The sequence below is a fragment of the Panthera onca genome, chromosome A1 (genome assembly GCF_046562875.1).
Source record: "Panthera onca isolate mPanOnc1 chromosome A1, mPanOnc1 haplotype 2, whole genome shotgun sequence".
NCBI lineage: Eukaryota > Metazoa > Chordata > Mammalia > Carnivora > Felidae > Panthera > Panthera onca.
In genome coordinates, this window is record NC_138339.1 from 132,270,147 (window position 1) to 132,291,278 (window position 21,132).

General features: G+C 39.4%; 1 protein-coding gene across 1 annotated transcript in view; it reads right to left on the bottom strand.

The window, feature by feature from the left end:
* The window catches only part of ADAMTS19 (ADAM metallopeptidase with thrombospondin type 1 motif 19), a 236,214-nt gene that overhangs the window by 22,942 nt on the left and 192,140 nt on the right, over window positions 1-21,132 (bottom strand). The window contains exons 19-21 of the mRNA XM_060636222.3: window positions 12,356-12,491; window positions 5,338-5,542; window positions 1,409-1,561 (exon numbers count right to left, since the gene is read on the bottom strand). Of these exons, the coding sequence (XP_060492205.1) occupies window positions 1,409-1,561; window positions 5,338-5,542; window positions 12,356-12,491 (494 nt within the window). The remainder of the gene's footprint in view (window positions 1-1,408; window positions 1,562-5,337; window positions 5,543-12,355; window positions 12,492-21,132) is intronic.

A 21,132-nucleotide genomic window follows, 5' to 3' on the forward strand; every position in this document is an offset into this window, starting at 1 on the left:
TTGGGGGCAACATTAGGCAAAATGGCTACCCCTAGTGCATTATACAATGAGAAGATTTCTTCCAGAATGTCCTTTAGGATTCTTTATGAAAAGTACCACACTCCTTACCATGCCTCAGCAGCTACCATTTTTTTTTCACAAATAAAATAATGGGAAAGAAGAGAAGATTTATTATGTCTCTTTGAAGCCTTAGAATTTTATGATTTCATGATAATAGGTATATAATATCACAACTGGATGTGGAAAGGCACAGGGGATTATTTGATTAACACTTAAATTTCTGAAGACTAGTATTTGAGAGCCATTTCCCCCCTAAAGATCATCAGAATTTTATCTTAAATACTTTTTGGGTGGGGGGAGCTTGGGTGTCTCAGTCAGTTAAGCATCTAACTCTTGGTTTCGGCTCAGATCATGACCTCATGGTTTGTGAGTTTGAGCCCTGCATCAGACTCTGTGCTGACAGTGCAAATCCTGCTTGAGATTCTTGCTCTCTCTCTGCCCCTCCACTCCTCGTGATCTCTCTCTCAAAATATATAAATTTAAAAACAAATACCTTTTTCTTTTTGTGAGAGAGAGAAAGAGGAGGGAGGAGGTGGAGAGGGGAAGAGAGAGGGAATCTCAAGCAGGCTCGATGCCCAGGGCAGACCCAAACACAGGGCTCAATCTCTCAACCATGAGATCATGATCTGAGCCAAAAACAACAGTTGGGTGCTTAACTGAGGCACCCAGGCACCCCTCAGAATTTTATCTTAAAACATGGGATTGATTAATACTTTATGTAGACTGAATAGATAGACTGCTCACTTATATATGGGGCATCACTTTATTCGTAAATTTAAATAATACTATTATCACAACATTAAACTTTCTGTTCACCTGCCACATGAGTTGTGTCCACTTGATTCGACCAAAGGGCTTCAAGTATGCTGTTCCTTTCCTTGTCTTCTATACACATCCCCAAAAATTGATGGGAAAAAGAATGCCTTTATACATTAGGATGGGAATTGCCTCTGTTTGATTCTGTCACTACCTCACTTAGTTATATTTTCAAAATGGTCTTATCTGATAGTATTATAATATTACGTAACTTTCATGCAAAAATATTCTGACAAGGAACGATTATGAATAAAAACTCACAACAAAATAACAATAGCCGTTTTTGAAAGCTTCCTTTGTGTCAAAAAGTGAAAGACGGTCTTCAGCATTTTTTTTACCTTTTATCTTATTTAATCTTTAAAACAGTTTTATAGAGATCATGACCACGGATTTGAACCTGGGAATATAACACTCCATCTCCCATGATCTATACCTCTGTCCTCTACTTGTCCTAAACTGCATGCTGTGTGCACAGCACCCAGGGCGATGCAGACATGATCGAAACCTAACAGACACGCCAAAAGACTCTTACCTTAGACCAGTCACCCATTCGCCACACGTAGCATTTTGAGTAATCCTCACAATCTTCAGCCTCCCTGGGTCTGGTGGAGAGGACACATTTCTTCCTAGGGTTCGTACACCTCACGGTCCGGTGACGTACGCCTTTGCCACACTTGACCGAACACTAGCAGAAAACATCAGAGAGTCGGGATGAAGTCCGTGATTAGGAGATACAGATGAACGGTTAAATTATGTTAAGTAATATTTCTTTCTCTTTAAAATTTTTTTTTTCAGTTTATTTATTTTGAGAGAGAGAGGGAGAGAGAGCACAAGCAGGGGAGGGGCAGAGAGAGAGGGAGGGAGAGAATCCCAAGCAGCTTCGAAGTATCAGTGCCCAGTGAGGAGCTCGAACTCATGGACCATGAGACCATGACCTGAGTCAAAATCAAGAGTTGGATGCTTAACGGACTGAACCACCAAGGCACACCTTTCTTTTCTTTTCTTTCTTTCTTTCTTTTTTTTTTTTTAAAGTAGGCTTCACTCTCAGCGTGGAGCCCGATGTGAAGCTTAAACTCATGACTCAGATCAAGACCTGAGCTGAGATTAAGAGTCGGATGCTTAGCCAAGTGAACCATCCAGGTGCCCACTGTTAAATAATATTTCTAATCATCTGTCATAAGCCTATGACCACATATAGACCAGGTTAAAGAACAAAGAGAAGTTAAACACCTGGCTGTACGCCAGTACCAGGAGCCAGATGAAGCTCAAGACAGAGTGCTGGAGGTAAATGAGTTTCAGGAACACAGGACCATTATTACAGAGATCAATATAACATAAGGATTGTTTATTAAAGACAAATAATATACAGTGATCAAAATGTAAAATACTGAACTTGATTGCCATAAAAATTTTTATGTATAATTATCTAAGAAAATTCATTTTATTTTTGCTAAGATTTAGTTTGTTTTAGCCCTAAGAAATGTTTGCAAAAGATAGAAAAATTTTTTAGAGGGTGTCATTTCTCACAAACTTTTCTTAAAGCTAAAACAGAGAAAAATCTTAGCAAAAATAAAATAAATATTTAATTGCATAATTATATACCCCTAGAAATTATCATTCTAAATGACTGCAAGCATTGAAAATATAATTCAGTTGAAAAACAGTTTGTTTATTTCATAAATAACTGATGCCTGATTTAAGATGGTGACATAACATAAAAACATGTATGTATATTTGTATATTCCACCAAGTTTTTCTAGGTGCAAGTTGGCATCTCATTTTCATTTATGTCTCTTATTATGGAATATGTGTAAAGCTTCTCAGTTTTACAAAGATATACATCACTGACTATCTGGACTCAGGGACTAAAATGGCATTGGGCAAGAGAAGGGAAAGGAAGGAGAGAAGGGAATGGATAAAAGATATGGCAAACCTTGAAAATTCAATGAATATTTGTGATTAAAAAATGTCCAAAACAAGAGTTGCAGAATACATTTAACAATGACGTAATATTAAGAATAAGCATGTGGGGGCGCCTGGGTGGCTCAGTCGGTTAAGCGTCCGACTTCAGCTGAGGTCACGATCTCGCGGTCCGTGAGTTCGAGCCCCGCGTCGGGCTCTGTGCTGACAGCTCAAAGCCTGGAGCCTGTTTCAGATTCTGTGTCTCCTTCTCTCTGACCCTCCCCCGTTCATGCTCTGTCTCTCTCTGTCTCAAAAATAAATAAACGTTAAAAAAAAAAAATTAAAAAAAAAAAAAGAATAAGCATGTGGACTACAACAGGTGTGTTGTTGAAAACCTGAGCACGAAACTAACGATATTATAAATATCGTATATTTTACACAAATGAGTAACTGTCTCATAATTTATGGCTTATGTTTGAATATGTTGAGCTTTATAGTGGACTACACGTGTGACTTAGCATTTTAAAATTTATATTTTAATGTTTTGCAGTTGGAACTAACCCTCAACCATAAAATCAATGTTTAAATTAAATAAAAACAAGAGAAACATTTTTTTTAAATTGGTAGACTGCACTGAGACATAATATTTCTCCCAGCTGGTGCCAAAAATCTGTACAGAATCTCTCTGACCTATTTCCTCCTAAAGAGTTTGCAAAAACATTATGGTTAGGCTGGAGGTGGGATATTTTCCTTTGCTCATGTGAATCTTCTCTCCAGATTGAACTGATTCATTTGGATGTAATATTAGATACTGCATTCATCGGCAAAGCACACATCAAAAATGAAGGAGAAAATGTTAAGCAGCAAGGTGTAAGGTGTAGCTCAGAACAGGAAGACACCGGCAAATCATGCTACTGGTCAATGTACTTTAGTAGGTGTGGGGTTGCGTTAATTGAAGAATATTCCCACACCTTATTATCTAAGCTACTTTATCCTCATTTTCAAAGGATTAGCTGCTCATCATACCCTGGCATTTTGTTTGTCAGTTTTATATCCTATCTAATATTCTGAAAGTAAGCATCTGAATGATTTGGCTCTGGGTGTGCATGTGCATGTGTGTGTGCTCATGTGTGTGGGTATGTAAGTGTGAGTGTGTTTGTGTGTGTGTGGCTTACAGCCACATACTCACCTAAAATGCTTCAGAGCAGCTAGAGAATATAAGTAATGATTGCCATTTATTATTTTTATATACATTTTTTAATGTTTATTTTTGAAGAAGAGAGAGATAGAATGTGAGTGGGGGACGGGCAGAGAGAGAGGGAGACAGAATCCAAAGCAGGCTCCAGGCTCGCAGCTGTCAGCCCAGAGCCCGCCACAGGGCTCGAACTCACAAACCGTGAGCTCATGACCTGAGCCGAAGTTGGATGCTCAACTGACTGAGCCACCCAGGAGCCCCTATATAAATTTTTAAAATCATTTTATTTTTGAGAGAGTCAGAGAGTGACAGGGGAGGGGCAGAGACAGAGGGAGACACAGGATCTGAAACAGGCTCCAGGCTTGGAGCTGTCAGCACAGAGCCTGACGCGGGGCTCAAACCCACAAACCGTGAGATCATGACTAGAGCTGAAATTGGATGCCCAGCCAACTGAGCCACCCAGGTACCCAGACTGCTGTGTATTATTATGCAAACATGTGTATCAGGATAAAAGAAAATATACCATACAGCTTGGCGTGGACCACACCGGTGTGCTACAGACTACATGCCAATGGGCGTGTGGTGCAGTGAGTCTGACTGCACTGGGTTCAAATCCCAGCCCTTCTACTTAGATAGGATTGGGTAAACTATTTAATGTCTCTGAGATCAATTATAAAATGGTGAAACTATTAACTTTCTTAGATTGATGATTAAATACAAACCATATACTAAATATGAAATAAAAACAGAGTCTTTGCTTCTAGGAGATGATTCTTAAAAGGTAACGCCCTTTCTTGTTCTTTCTCTTTTAAGTGTTCAGGGAGGGAAAGACAATGAGTCAAATGTGTATTAAAATTTCTTCAGTGCCTGGGTGGTTCAGTCGGTTGGGCATCTGACTTCAGCTTGGGTCATGATCTCATGGTTCTGGGTTTGAGCCCTGCGTTGGGCTCTGTGCTGACAGCTTGGAGCCTGGAGCCTGCTTTGGATTCTGTGTCCCTCTCTCTCTGCCCCTTCTGCCACTCGTGCTCTGTTTGTCCCTCTCTCAAAAATAAATAAACATTAAGAAATTAAAAAAAAATCTGCCCACTGAAGAGTATACTCATGGTATATATAAAAAAAAGCAGCAACCTAAAGTTTATATAGAATACATTTTTTATTATGTTACAATATTTATTGAATAGAGTAAATAACTTTGTCTTCTTCTGTTTGCAAAATTATATATAAGCAGCATATCCCCTTTCTTGTCAGAAAAGTTAATAAACTGCTGTAAACAGAGATTCTGATCATGATAGCACATGACATCAGACAAGGTGGGCATCAGAGGAGAGAAATGAAGTGGGGAGGGCTGGGGGTGTGCACTGTACCTCAGACCACACTCCTGCCTCCCATACGGTCATGCAGTCCTGACCCTCACAGCGCTGGGCGGAGGCAGGCTTAGGCCCGGAGCAGTCCCTCTCCCGGGCTCTGATCAGAGTCCCATTGCTCAACTGTTGGGTACAGGCCACCTGTCTGCTCTGCATCCCTTTTCCACAAGTTCGTGAACAGGGTGTCCATTCCGTCATCATCCATCTAAAAGTAAAGCAAGAACCACTGAAACAAGTTAAAAGGTATCGACCCACGGTGTATTTTGACATGTCTGGAATTAGAATCGTGGCACAGTGACTTTTTTTTTTTTTTTTAACTAATATAGCTTTGTCTAAAACACCTGTGCTTTCTATCATTTTGAATTCTCCTTATTTCCTATCTCAGGGTCTTGTTCTTGTTTGTTTGTTTGTTTAGAGAGCAGGCAAGGGGCAGGGAAGGAGGGAGAGAGAGAATCCCAAGTAGGCCCTGCACTGTCAGCACAGAGCCCAATGTGGGCTCAAACTCACCAACTGTGAAATGGTGACCTGAGCCAAAATCAAGTCAGATGCTTAACAGACTTAGCCACCCGAGCGCCCCCCTCAGGGCCTTGTGCGTCTTAGAATCTCAAAGAATGAGATGCTGTCCACACCATAGTACATGCTTTGCCTGTGGCTGCTTATCATATTGGCACACTGAGATACCTTCTAAGTGTACAATTGCTAAGATACATGGGTTATTCCTGTCCTTCATGTTTTGAATCTTCACAACAACTCCATGTGTTAAGTACGACAACTATCGTGGAGAGGGAAACCACGGCAAGGAGAGATTTAGCAACTTACCAAGGGTCACGAGGATGTAAAGTCAGAAATTGGAAGTGAGGCTGTACAAGGACCTCACAAGGAGACATATGCAGGTATTAGCAAGGTAACAGAACCCTGTCACTGAGAATGCCCTCTTACCTGGGGGAAGCAATCATTAATACATTATGCCTAGTACCTGCAACAAGATTTCTGTGCCTGGGACATACCTTCCAGATAAAGCTATGTGTGCTTCCTCAGGCTAGCCTCTATGTACTTGCAATGTAATCACAGACACAGGAGTGACCGGCTCAGAGCGCTATGCGTCAAGCGACCTTATTGTGAAAGGTCCTCAAGAACTCCCAACTGTTATTCTTGGATTTCACTGATTCAGTGATTCAGCCCACACACATGTAGTTTAATACCTAGATGGACATCCTTTACCCAACCACGAGGGCAGTGATACATATCTATGGCACTTCCTTTTCTAATTAATTCCGATCTAACCTAGGACCACTAATTTAAACACAACCCCAAATTTATTTCAGGAAGAAGCAAGGCCTATGCCTGAAAAGTGATTCATAAAATTTGTATGATTCTGGTCAATATATGATTCTCATCAATAAAACCCTCTCTGTATTTCCCATCATTAGGACAACCTCCCAGGGGGATCTAAATCCCCCCCTAAACTATCTGCACGATCCTATTTCGTCGCAGTGAAGGGCAGTCAGAAGCCCTGAGCTTAATTCGGGGTTCGTACTAGCTGTGCACATTCTTGAAACAATACTTAACAGCTGTTAAGTTTCCATTCTGTCATTTTGTAAAAGGGTTTATTATTATACTGTCTGACATACAATAGGGACTCAGGATATAGTATATACTATATATATTACCATATATTTGTAAGTGATTTATACTTACTCATTTCTCTAGCTTCTTCTCTCATTTGTTTGGAAAATAAAGCATACGCTTAGTTTGCTCCCCAAACACTTTCTATTTTCTCCACATGGTACCTGTGTATGGAGCATCCACTGCCTGGATCCTTGACAGCCAGCTCCAAGTCCCTTCCTCCCAAAAGAGTTTCTCCACCCAACCCACAATGATTGTGCTCTCCTCTGCCCTCTGGCATTTGGCTTGTGGCACTCAGCAGTTGTTAGATATTCCCTAGCAAGGTGAAGGGCTCACAGCCCCCCTACAAAAGTTGACCTTCTTTTCCTGATTAGGATATAAGCTCTTTAGGGCTGCCTGGGTGGCTCAGTCGGTTAAGCATCAGACTTAGGCTCAGGTCATGATCTTGCGGCTCATGAGTTTGAGTCCCACAGTGGGCTCTGTGCTGACAGCCTGGTTCAGATTCTGTCTCCCTCTTTCTCTACCTTGCCCCTGCTCGCACTGTCTCTCTCTCTCTCTCAAAAATAAATAAACATTAAAAAAAATTTTTTTTTTAAGTTTAAAGAATTAAAAAAAAGGATATAAGCTCTTTAAAGGCAGAGGTCAACGTCTTATTCTCCTTTGCATCCATAACACTTTGCACACAACAGCCTGTCATTAAACATTTCTCAATTTGGAATTTGTGTCTGTGTTTTACAGAAATAGCATCAATTCTTCCTAATTTACTTAAGCCTAAATGCCCCTGGCAATGATTCAAAGTTTGGGAAGTTCCATCCTCATGTAATCTAGTTTTCTCATCTGTACAATGGATTTAGTTCTAAATGATTTTATGCTTCTATTTCTAAAAAAAAAAAAAAAAAATCACGATGACATTTACATTGCAATATTGCCTCTAACAATGTTCTTGTCCGCAAATCTATCAGATATGATGCAGATCTACCATTTTGCTTCGGAGTCCCCTAGTGGATTGTTCCTAATGTATTTATCTTCCAAATTTATTTAGTTTCCTGCTTCACCTTTTACATGAGGATACCTGGGTTATAATTAAATTTAAACCCACGTATGCACCTTTCCCTTCAACTATGGAACCTAGAAGACACTACTGAAAAGAGAAGTATCTGCAATTTCATGGGAGATCATGTTCTTTTAATGTTTCTTTAAATTTACTTTTGAGAGAGTGTGAGCAAGGGAGGGGCAGAGAGAGGGGGACAGAGGATCCGAAGCAGGCTCTGCGCTGAGAGCAGCGAGCCTGATGCAGGGCTTGAACTCACAAACGAAACCATGAGATCATGACATGACCTGAGCTGAAGTCAGATGTTCAACTGACTGAGCCACCTAGGCACCCCTGGAATCTCATGTTTTTTAAATAAAATACATTTGAGATATCCTTAGTATAATGGTAAAAGTTACTTTTTCCATTCCTTGTGAAAACTGCTCAAAAATAAGAATTAAAGTGTAAAACATATTCTAATAAGAGAAAAAGCGCTTTATATTTTGGAATTAACCTAATTTGGAGTTATCCCATTTCCTTATCTTTAAGATTCCCTCTTGTATTTATTTACCCAAGGGATACAGGAGTACTGATGCATAGGGGCACTTGTACCCCAATGTTTATAACAGCACTCTCAACAATAGCCAAATTATGGAAAGAGCCTAAATGTCCAACAACTGATGAATGGATAACGAAATTGTGGTTTATATACACAATGGAGTACTACGTGGCAATAAGAAAGAATGAAATATGGCCCTTTGTAGCAATATGGATGGAACTGGAGAGTGTAATGCTAAGTGAAATAGGCCATACAGAGAAAGACAGATACCATATGTTTTCACCATATGTGGATCCTGAGAAACTTAACAGAAACCCATGGGGGAGGGGAAGGAAAAAAAAAGAGGTTAGAGTGGGAGACAGCCAAAGCATAAGAGACTCTAAAAAACTGAGAACAAACCGAGGGTTGATGGGGGGTGGGAGGGAGGGGAGGGTGGGTGATGGGTATTGAGGAGGGCACCTTTTGGGATGAGCACTGGGTGTTGTATGGAAACCAATTTGACAATAAATTTCATATATTGAAGAAAAAAAAGATTCCCTCTTGCAAAGCTATTTACTAGTGCAATGATATATTTTATATTTGGCATATAGGGTTCTGTCAGACTATTTGATTCTATTCAATAAATGTAAATGGAAATTAGAAAGTTTCTTACTAGGGTGGGGAAAAAGAAAAGGCAGGAAAATTAAAACCAGTAAGTCACAGAAAGTTTTCCTATGATGAACCTTAACACTTGCTTGTGTCCATTTCTTACTATTCAATGTTTTGGCTAAACTCACTGACATTGCTTCTTGGTGATTTGCGATATATTGACTCCTTTTCTAAGGGAAGGAAGATAACAATCTCTAACAAAAAAGATATCCAGTCTCCAGGTGCAAAAAACTCTCACTCAGAAATGTAGTGACCCTTTGAAACTATTCATTTTACAAAGTCATTAACAAGGCATTTTCCCTCAAGATAGCCGAGGTCAGCAAATGAACAATGAATGGTGTGTATATTGTACATTCTGATCCTTTGCAGACGAAGTCAGGAAGTGACAAACATGTCCTAGTCCTCATATCCAACTCATTGAAGATTCCTGATAAACCAGGAAAAGCCAATGCTCTTCCCTCCAAATGGAAAAGTTATATGGTATATGAAACAAATGAAGTTTTGAAATATTTTAGCAAATAATTTAACACAAGATAAGGTGGCATTTTAATATCTATTAAAAGAGATAGAGGGGTGCCTGGGTGGCTCAGTTGGTTGAGTGTCTGGCTTTGGCTCAGGTCACGATCTCACCACTGGTGAGTTCGAGCCCCACATCAGGCTCACTGCTTGTCAGCCCATCAGCAGAGCCCACTTCGGATCCTCATCCCCCTCCTCTGCCCCTCAGCCACTTGTGCTCTCATAAAAATAAACAAATATTTTAAAAAATAAGATAAAAGAGACACAGAAAAAGATAAATCTTAGGAATGGCAATAACAAAAATGGTCCAGATTCTTTTGGCAAAGGCCAAAAACTCTGCTGTTCCATTTGTCCCGCACTGAACAGAGGGGAGTCAAGGACTTGATTGCAGGTAACAGTAATTCCCTAGGTCACTTTTCCTGCTGATTACTCCACTGCCACCTAAAAAAATCTTAATTAGTTCATCTACTCATGAAGTCCTCCTGAAAAACATACAGTCAAGTAGAGGGAATGGGCATAGCACTATTGGAAGTATATTAATGTGCTTTTATCTTTTGCATGGTCTTTTACATATCATTTTTTTGTCCTTTTCCTTAGAAGCATAGTTTTCCCTGGGGTTTGGGGAAGAATAAGAATATTCGAGCAGAAATGGAAAGGAAAGAAAAAGTTGATACTCAGCTTTTGTCACCGAATCTACAGAAAAGCAAGCCTTGACATTTCAGCATTGTAAAGAAAGAAAGGATTTTCTAAATTCTTTTAAGCTCTCATTAATATAGCATGAGCTGGATCTGAAGGGCTTAATAACTGAATTTTGCCATAAGCCTGAAATACAGGGAACTCAGGATCAGGGCTACATCAGAGGTGGGAAGGCAGGGGGAACAGGGAAACCAGAAGAACTGAGCATTAGCCTCAATGACACTAATTCCCAAAGAGATTAAGACAAAAAAGTTTAAATACAGTTAATTGGCAACTTTGTTCCTCCTCCCTCTTTAAACTGCTCCCCCATACTTATTCATTTCAGTGGAGGGTCATGAAGAATATTATATTAGTTATAGACCGCTATAAAGCTACAAATTATTTGCACACCTGAGTTCCAGGACATGTAAATTCACTGTGTCCCTTGTACAGGAGCCAATGAGCGGGGAGATCAATCTCTGTTTGGCTCGCCAGGAACTCACAACTATGTCCTGAGCCTCAACAGATCTCTGAGTGTTGGGATAGAACAGATGTGCCTGTCTGTATTCCAGAGGATTCAATGCAGACTCAAACTCATTTAATCCTTCTATCTTTGAAAGCTTTTAGGACCTTTGACACTGGGGGTCAGTCCCACTCAAGCCCAACCTTAATTTTTATATGAAAACACGTGGACGTTCAGCTCTATGATGGGAACCACTCCAAACCACCTTGCTGCTAGCTCACTCCAAAATGATACTCCAGTTCCACTTCATCTCTGCCTGTTACTAAGGTTTCTACACCACTTTCAGCTGCTCAGCATCACTGTCTTACTTCCTACTTCAGAGTTTCTCGCCTACTTTGTTGCCTCATACTCACTGGGGAAGTCACAGGAGACCGAGACAAATGGACTGCCCAATAACTAGGACCCAGCTCAGGAATTGGGCAATGGAAGGTCAGGGATCGGGCAGTCACCCTGGGAGCTCTGGGAGAGGAAGTGAAGACGTAGCCTGGGAAACCAGGAGGACCACACCATCCCTGGCGTCGCGTGAGGGACTGGATCCCGGCCAGTCCTGCTTTGTTTTATATCTCCCTTGGCAAGTTCTACAATACCATTTCAGAGAATTCAAGAACAAATAGCTAACTTCAACCCATAGTCAGGTTTTTGAAGAAGTGACCAACAGATTACCAAGTAATTTTAATTACACCTCCTTTGTCTCACTTAGTGGTTGTTTTCATCCTGTGGAGAATACAGTTAAAGTTGAGGTAAGTCCTAGCCTTGCTGCTTTTATTTTTAAGCTTATTCATTATTTTGAGAGAGAGAGACAGACAGACAGATATACAGAGAGACAGAGAGAACAGGCATGTACATGAGCAGGGGAGGGGCAGAGAAAGAGAGAGAGAATCCCAAGCAGGCCCCACATTGTCAGCACAGAGCCTGACTCGGAGCTTGATCCCAACTGTGAAATCATGACTTGAACCAAAATCAAATGTCAGACACTTAACCAACTGAGCCACCCATGTGCCCCCTCTCCTTTCTGCTTTAATACTCTTTCCATCCAGGCAATTATCTTTCTTTCCTAGATCTTGCTTGTTTAAAACCTTACATCTTGGTATATATTCCTTTGCACTGTTGTTAGGAAAGTGTGGATTTGTTAGTATTTGGAGTGTTTAAAAAATATTTTTATGTTTATTTTATTTTTGAGAGAGAGAGACAGACAGACAGAGGACGAGCAGGGGGAGGGGCAGGGAGAGAGGGAGACACAGGATCCAAAGCACCCTCCAGGCTCTGAGCTGTCAGCACAGAACCCGACAAGGGGCTCAAACTCACCAACCGTGAGATTATGACCTGAGCCAAAGTTGGTGCTCAACCCACTGAGCCATCCAGGCGCCCCAGTGTTTTGAGTGTTAAAGACCAGTGATTTAATGGCCAAATGGAGCATTAGCAAGTGGTGGGAGAGGGTTACCTTGTTTGGCATGGTTGCTCATTACATTTGCGAATCTGTGGCTCAGGCTTGGTTAGGTATTTGCATTTCTTGTTGTCCACAATGCTGATGTTTTTGTTCATGATTTTTGTGCAAGACACTGTTGTCTTCCTTTCTCCTGAAAAGAGCAAACAAACATAAAGAAATGAGAGGCCTTTATGTAAATGGGCTTAGGAGGTGTGCATAGGCTGGTTGTAATTTTCAGATTTGTAAAGGAATTTTAAGTTATATCAATGAAGATATAATTTAAAATTTACATGCAAATACATCTCTAGGCTTAAAGAAGATAAATGGTAAGGTTTTCCTCACTAGAAATTAAATGGCAAGTTTTACATTCCCAAGGGATTGTGGCAGCATAAGTTGATAAAACATTAATTAAGGATTTGTTGGTAAGGACTATGCTATCTTTTAGCATTAAGTGGTGGAAAGCTGTAATTTGCAAAAATCCTGTATATTTTCATGGAAGCACATAAACACACGTGTGTATTTTATCATTTGGCTCTGTACCACCTGTGCTCTGCAGTAAATTATGGAAAGCAGGCTTTTCTGTATATTTTAGTATAACTCACACCTTTATTCTTATTGTCTCTGATAAAAGTGTTTTAGCGCAATGAGGAATTCTAGAAATATTCGTTCCCTATTCAGTGTGATGTTCTCTAAGAAAAGCTATGGTACTCCTGCTATTTTTCACCAGATTTCAGAAAAATGGCTTCTCTACTTTCTCTGTTATGATAAAGTCTGATTAGAGTAGGTTAAAATGACCACTAGTATGGTATTTCTTGTTCTTTGAGACCGATAAGAACACTTACTTGACAACATTTTCGTTATTTCATCTGGTACCTGAAGAGCCTAGTAAATATATGCTAATTCTGTTTCTCTATAAAAGTCTAAATATCTACGTAAGATTTAATAACCTAATTTAACTTATTGTTTGACATTATAAAGTAATTACATCTACTAACAATTTTAAGGCCAGATGGGTCATAAAGGATTAAGAAAATAATCTCAAGTCTTCTGGGTCTCTACTGAAAGGCCATTAGTTAGGGTCCCGTGACTGTCATGCAATGGGTAATTAGGAAACTCAGAGCATTCATGACAGTCATGCCAAATACGACAGGCTGGGCTGGTGGCACAGAGGTCACTCTGTGATTTAACTGACAGACAGGGAAGGCTGGCATCAAGAAAGAAGAAAAGAAGGAATGTAGACAGAGAGCTACTTTGAGTAATGTTTAGTATCTTTTGCTTTGACCTGAATGGGGGATGGGGAGAAGCAACAAGGTGGCCCAGTAGAAGGCAAAGAACAGTTGTTGGGCTTGAGGATCTTCCCTTCACCTGACTCTCAACAACACTGAGCATAGTCCCATGACAATTTGTAGTATACAAAAAGGATTCTCTCTCCACCCCCGTATGTGTGTGTATGTGTGTATTAACTAACAATTATATCTGTGATTATTGCATATCATGTTATTGAAATCATTTAGGTCTTCAGTTTTATTTTCTAGTACAAGTAGCACAATGTTGACCAAACTATTCCCGGTCTGGAGAATTCCGGTGCAATACAGCTTATTCTATGGGAGCTCCATATAGACAACATAGTGCCAGGCATGTAAAAGGCCCTTTCCCAGCTTGGCAAATAGAACGTGAGCTCAACTGCAGAGTCCAGGCTAAGGACTTTATGGTCAGCTGCCTACTTGAATGAACATCTCTGCCTCAGAAGTCCTGGCCCTGACCTGTGTACCTCACATGTTCAGGCAAGCTGATGCCAACTGGTAGAATAAAAGACAACATTTTACGCTGGAGGTAAATGCTTAGGGGCTGTCCAGGCTATTCCCAGGTAGGCCAAGAAGGGTGGAGTGCGGCATTACATGTAATCACAGAAGTGTTCAGTACCACCAACTTCAATTTTCAAATAAATTGCTAGAAAAGCAGAAATGGCTTATGTTCGTTTTTTTGCAGAAAAAAAAAAACTTGCCTCAGAAGGTAGGAGTTACCTAAGTGTAAATAATCGGGACACAGAGTTTTGGGTAACTTCTTCCTAGTTTCCCATGTTCCAGGTGCACCTTTATGACCTGATGCACAATTAAATAGATATTATGCAAGTTCTGTATAATGCGAACATATGTAAGCAACACTTTCTACATTATGATGATGCCCACTTAAAAGCAGGATTAAAATACACGTTCCTTTCATCAAATATAAATGTTAGTTTTAAAATCGAATTTAAGGCCTTCAAATTCCTAAGACGCTATTTTGCAGAATAGATGTGGTTGCCTAAACTAATTTAAAGAGTGGCTTTCTGCCAAATACAACACACACACACAAATGACTAACAGACGGTATCCAGAAAGCTTTTGTGAACATGTATGTAGTCATGCAGTAAATAACTCAGGGCTAATTACACTGCATTTCTTTCCTTTCCTCAGGAAATGCATAACTTTAGTTATACTACCCCAGAGCTCACATATGAAGCTATTGAAAAAAAGTTTCGAGGACAAGTGTTGATATGTCAAAAGAGACATAGGTTTCTATCTCATTTCAGGGAGCACCTTGGTGTTCAAGGAAAATGGAAAGGCATGTGATGATGAATTGGGACTTTTCCATCTACACTGGAGCAAGGAAGCTCACATCATACGTTTTTTGGCAGAGAGGATAGACTTGGCCCTACTTTTAAAAAATTTCATTGAACAAAAACAATAGAATCAGGGGGAAGAAATCTATTGCTCAGCTACAGGCACACTATGCCTATGAAAATACAACTAGATCTTCAAGCCATATGGAAATGTTATTGTTTGACTTTTTTCTTTTATATATTTTTATGTTCCAGCCAACACAGGAAATTTCCATTCTAGCATCTAATAGCAGTATTTACAATGCATCCCGTACTGTGGAACCTAGGGACGGACCCAAAGTGATGAAGTAACTGGCTTTCCGCCTGAGCCATGAGTAGCTGGAAGCTGTTGACAGTGTATTACTTGCTTTACGGCAATTAACTTCACCTCTAGGTCATTCCCGTTAAATCGGTTTTGGGGAAATCAGTTTTGATGCTTTGAATACAATTATGAATACAAGAAGATGACCATTAAGCAATTGGTCTCATTGCCAAATTCGGGCAAAACCTGAAAATGAAGGGTGATTTTTATTTACTGACTCTGTTCTCTGAAGACACTTAACAAAGACTAGATACATGTGCCTTCTTTTCCAGTCTCAGATACAAGCTGATCTTCTTTCTATGCTCTAGATTTAACCCCATGAAATGGATATTTTTAATAAAACTATATTCTATCCACATAGATCACATTTCTAGAACTGGCACCATAAATGTGGAAACACGTTCTTGGGAATGTGTTCAGTGCTTCAGTATATGTAGGTGAAATTCTCTCTATCTTATTAGATGTTCCAAACTTTTTTTTTTAACATTTATTTATTTTTGAGACAGAGAGAGATGGAGAATGAATGCGGCAGGATCAGAGAGAGAGGGAGACACAGAATCCGAAACAGCCTCCAGGCTCTGAGCTGTCAGCACAGAGCCTGACACGGGCCTCGAACTCATGAGCAGTGAGATCATGACCTAAGCCGAAGTCAGACACTTAGCCGACCAAGCTACCCAGGCGCCCCTGTTCCAAACTTTTAAATAAAACTGTGGACCTCTACAAGACAGAGATTATATATAGTCATTGGTCTTTATAATTTTCTCTCAAATTATCTATTTATTTTCTATTGAACTCACAATGGCCAGCAAGCAAGTAACCCAAAAGTAAATATATTTTCATAAGGATGAAGGGCTCTTCTCTGAGCACTCCTTAGAAATATGTAAAATGCAGGGGTTTCTTTAGGCATACAATTGCTAACTTGGTCAACTTCCAAAATTGTGCATTCCATTTGATTCTTAGTCATTTTTTGACATTTCTGTAAAAATTTTCCCTCAGGGCTTGGGCTTAATATTAAAATGACTATTTCATCTTTTTTTTAATGAAAATATTTTTATTTTGTATTGTTTTCAACACCCAATATATAATCCAAAGTGAACTTATCATTTCCATGCACATAAGTAGTTTAATGGGATCCCATAACTTCCAAGATAAATTTAACTTGAGTCCTAGCATAACACTCAAGGACTTTCATGCACTAGCTTCTTTCTATAAAAAGTAGAAAATGGTCAAATTACTTCCCACTCCTTGATCCTCTTATTTTACACCCCAGAAATAAACATTCTCACAAACCTGAGTGCCTTTGCACCTAGGCATAGCCCTGGAAAGCTTTTTACATCTTCCCATATCACTTTGTGTAGTGATTTTACTATTATCTGGCCCCTACTAAATGAACAGTGAATTCTCTAAAAGAAGAAAGCACTCATCATTGGACCACTTAGCAATACTGACTCCACATTCAGTATTGGTAAAGGAATCAATGAGTGCTATATCAGCATGTAAGTCAAGACCAAAGTACTTTCTGTGCTAAGAGGTTCATCTCAAGACTTCCTAAAATGGTGAAAAGTCATTGGCAAACCACATGACAAACTGTGGGGCACAGTTACCTATGGCAATTTCAGTCAATGAATTATAACGTAGGTATCAAAATTCAAGTTGATAAAAAGTTTACATTAATATAAAATGTTCTTATTAAAGAAACTGGAATACAAAACTGTGTTAAATAATATTCAAGTAAAATAATGCAGAGAACAAAAAATATATTTTGGTGCATTTTCGTCAACTAATAACATTTACTGTGGTGCATGCAATGTGCCTTTAAGATGGAAAAATGGAAACAAACTGTACCAGTGCAAAGGTATGGGTATTCTATTCGGAGACGTCTCATCAACTTGGACCCGGAGGCTTGGATCCTCCTCAGAATCTGTTCACGCACAAGGAAAGCTGTGTCTGAAGGATCTCATGATACAAGGCCAACAATGAGAGTTGTCAGCTGGTAGGGCTTGGACTATGTGAAGAATGTGGTATTTGACCTACTTTGTTCCCTTCAAATTGTATCTCTTTAGACTTCCTAAAAGCATGTTTAACTATTTATTTATTTCAAAAGGGATAATGGAATTCTGGAGTCCTTATTCTAGGTTTTATATCATTAATTCATCCACTAGCTCAAAATAAACTCTAGAGTAATGCAGTTATTGTATCCAGTATTTGGAATGCTAATTCCACATACCCCCTCAGATATTAAGAAATGATACACCTCTAATGCCTCTGAACTCCAAGAGCACTTAAAACAGGCCTTTTATGTCAAAAAGAACTTGATCCAGTAAACCTTACATCTGAGGTGCCAAAATAAATTTAAAACAGTCCTTCAAAGAGTTTTTAGATGTTTTAGAACACCAATGCAAAGTAAACATTTATTTCCCAAATACATTTTAAGCTGTTTGAAAATAAAAGGACCCCATTTTAGTGGCCAATGCAAAAATACAAAATGATACACCCTTTCAAATTTTTCTAGAACTATCATTAGAATAGGAAAAGACAAGGGGCGCCTGGGTGGCTCAGTCGGTTGGGCGTACGACTTTGGCCCAGGTCATGATCTCAGTTAGTGGGTTTGAGCCCCGTATCAGGCTCTGTGCTGACAGCTCAGAGCCTGGAGCCTGCTTCAGATCCTGTCTCTCTCTCTCTCTCTCTCTCTCTCTCTCTGCCCCTCCCCCACTCACACTAGGTCTCCATCTCTCAAAAAATGAATAAACATTAAAAAAAATAAAAAAGAATTTGAAAAGATGATGTCAAAAAGCATACATGTTACTGTGTTAGAAAATTTTTCTTGAGATCATCAACATCCATTTGCCATTTAAAAATATTCCTTCTAAAGGCTTTTTATATCTTGTAATAACTAGTATTAATAAAACTATATTGCACGGTGAATTAACTTTAATTTGGGTTTTCAGTCTAAAACAGTTTTGAGACGCTGACATAAAAGATCATTACAATAAAAATTTAGCTACCTGATAGTAGGGACCTTTCAAAAATTTCTTTTTCCCCCGTATTGCTGGCAATCTAACGCCTTACAACAGAATCCAAAAAATAACATGTCAAACATTGAAATTTTATACAGCTCTGTGATATTTTATTTGCTCTTGCTTAATATAGTCCTGTGAAGTAAAATAGTGCTATTATTCGTCTTTGCTGTTGACGATAAATTTTGCATGAATCTATTTCCAATGTTCTGTGCTTTGAACTGACTCTCCTTTAATTCATGAATATGCTGAAAGATTACAGAGCTCTTTCTGGCTATAAAATGGACAATACGAAGTTCGAAAAGATACGATTCCTGAAATCCTGTCCATCCACTTTATTTATGAACTGCAAAGGAAAATAATACCAAAAGCCCAGAAATATCTTGGCATTGAAAGTAATATTTACCCTATTAACATAGAGATAATTGAAAACTGTTGAATGAACACAGTGGAACAGATTTGAGAGAGAAGGTCTGTGCGAGCGCAAATCATATAAAGACTGGGTATAATTAGGACTTATTTTACAAAATAAAAACAAAAACATATCTAATTTCTCATTGAACAGATTCAGTAAAACATCTCTTTGAATCAAAACAAAACTTACATGATCTCTAAGGGACCTGACCTATTTTGTGAAAAGAAATGACATTAAGCCTTTTGAGCTACTCTTGAAGAAAATATGATGTGAGGAGGAGAGAAGATTTGAGTTTAGGAGTCCTGGATTCTAACTTGAACTCTATTCCCACAGGGCATGTGGCCTTGGGAAGTCCCTTAATCTCTACACATTTAAATTTTCTCATATTGATAATTAAGAAGTTATGTTTAAGAATATCTAGACGTAGCAAATCTCTATTCCTTAAGGTTTGGCAATTGGCAAAACACAATCTAGATTGTAATGAATGTGATTTTGGGGAAAAAAAAAATTTAACCACCCCTCCCCCGTAAACTTGTTTATTCAAAATGAGGATTGACAAATTCTGTATGTTTACTTCTAATGTAGCTCCTATTTGACTGCAATTGCAGAAGAAAGAAAGAAAATGAGGAAAACGAAATTTACTGGGTAAACATTTTTCTGTTTAGAGTTTCAAATACAAACAGATTTTAATGAATGCCTTTCAGGGATCTAACAACAACTATCAACCCTGTCATCACTCTACTGCCCTGCAGCTCACCATTGGATGGGGGAGGGTCTTCCTTATCTGAGTTGTATTAAAGAGAAAATTCTAACTGTACAGATTTTCATTGCAAATGTATTTGTTTCTAATTTTGCTTCTGGTTTTTATTTGGGTAGCGGATATAAAGCAGAACCCCCTAATTGTAATGGGCCCTGGCATCACTAAAGAATGGGTGGAACAGAGGAACAGGACTTTGCGTGTTTATGGGAGCACTAGCAAGAGAAGACAGGGGGGCAGAGGATCCCAAGTCACTTGGCGATAATGGGGTCCCTGGAGAAACATGGCCAATGAAAACTTCACTGTGGCAAGGATGACTGGTAGCATTTTTTATAATTGCTAGAGCAATTTGACATCCTTTTCCTGTAATTACTCTATATCCTCAGGAGCAAAGTATGTCCTGTGTCTTCTCCTTCTCTTGTGCCCCATGTTGCCTTTGCTCTGGCTACCTGAGAGGGCCAGGTGTACTAGCAGTTGGTTGGGAACCCAAAGGCTCCTAGCTCTCTGGCAGGAATCCTCTTCCCCATCCTCTGTACCTCTACATGTTCTTGCCACCTTTTTCCCCTCTCTCCTGAGGGTACTGTTTGTTGTACTTCCAGCTGGGTGGCCATTTTCTTACTTAGGTCCCACACCTTTGGACGGAGAGGTGGCATGGCTGTCCAAGCTCTTCACTGCTATGACCAGACCATCTTCCCTTTCTTCTTTTTAAACCTACACCTTTGGATCAGACTCTGTGACACATTTTCCTTGCTGCTGCATCAACTCCTAGGTCACTCCCTCTCTCTAAGATTTTGTCTTCTAGGTGATTGTGATATTTGCTAACACTGCCCCTGGCACTATTTTTGTGTTTACAGTATTCATTTGAATGGACCCCTACCCAGAGATCTTGCCTTTCACATTACTCAAGCCACCAATTTTCCTCATTTTGTTATTACCAAAACTATAACCCCTCTATAACCTAACCTCTATTTTCTGTCACCATCTCCTGTACTTCCAGTCCTTCTTGAGTACCCCAAGTCTAAAAGTTCTTTAGCCCCACTGAGCTGTGTCGTCTGTCAGTCCTACCACCTTTCTACTGTCTTTCAATCCCCTCATACCTTTACCTTCCTCCTTATACAACTAAATTCCACGGTCAACCATTTTCAACTCCTTGCATTCAACCTTGGGACCATGTTCTCTCATTTTATTATACTCACCTGGCAATTTCCAAACTTACTCACAAGTGTATCTAAATGCTGTACACAGCTGGAGGGCAACATATTATTATGATGACTGGAGTCAAACTAAATTCATGACCGTTAACTTCAAGTGAACCATGAAAGCTATTGAAAAATCAAAATACACGGACCCAATTCATTCATTCTCTCATTGTCTTAAGTGACCATTTCACATCACTCTTCAAAATTCTAATATCTTCTGTTCCACCTTCATGCTCAGCAAGATGCTCTTTAAGGATAAGTTTGTGACACCTGTTGCTGCTCAGATACTGTCCTTTCTCCTGTTATGAGGGATGTGCTGTCCATATTTCTACGTAGAGTCAACTACTCCCTCTATCCAATCTTGCCTACTCAAGGATATCACAACAGCAATTTTTTTTGCTCTCTCCTTTGCATCACTAGTTTTTTGTCCTATTCTAGAAA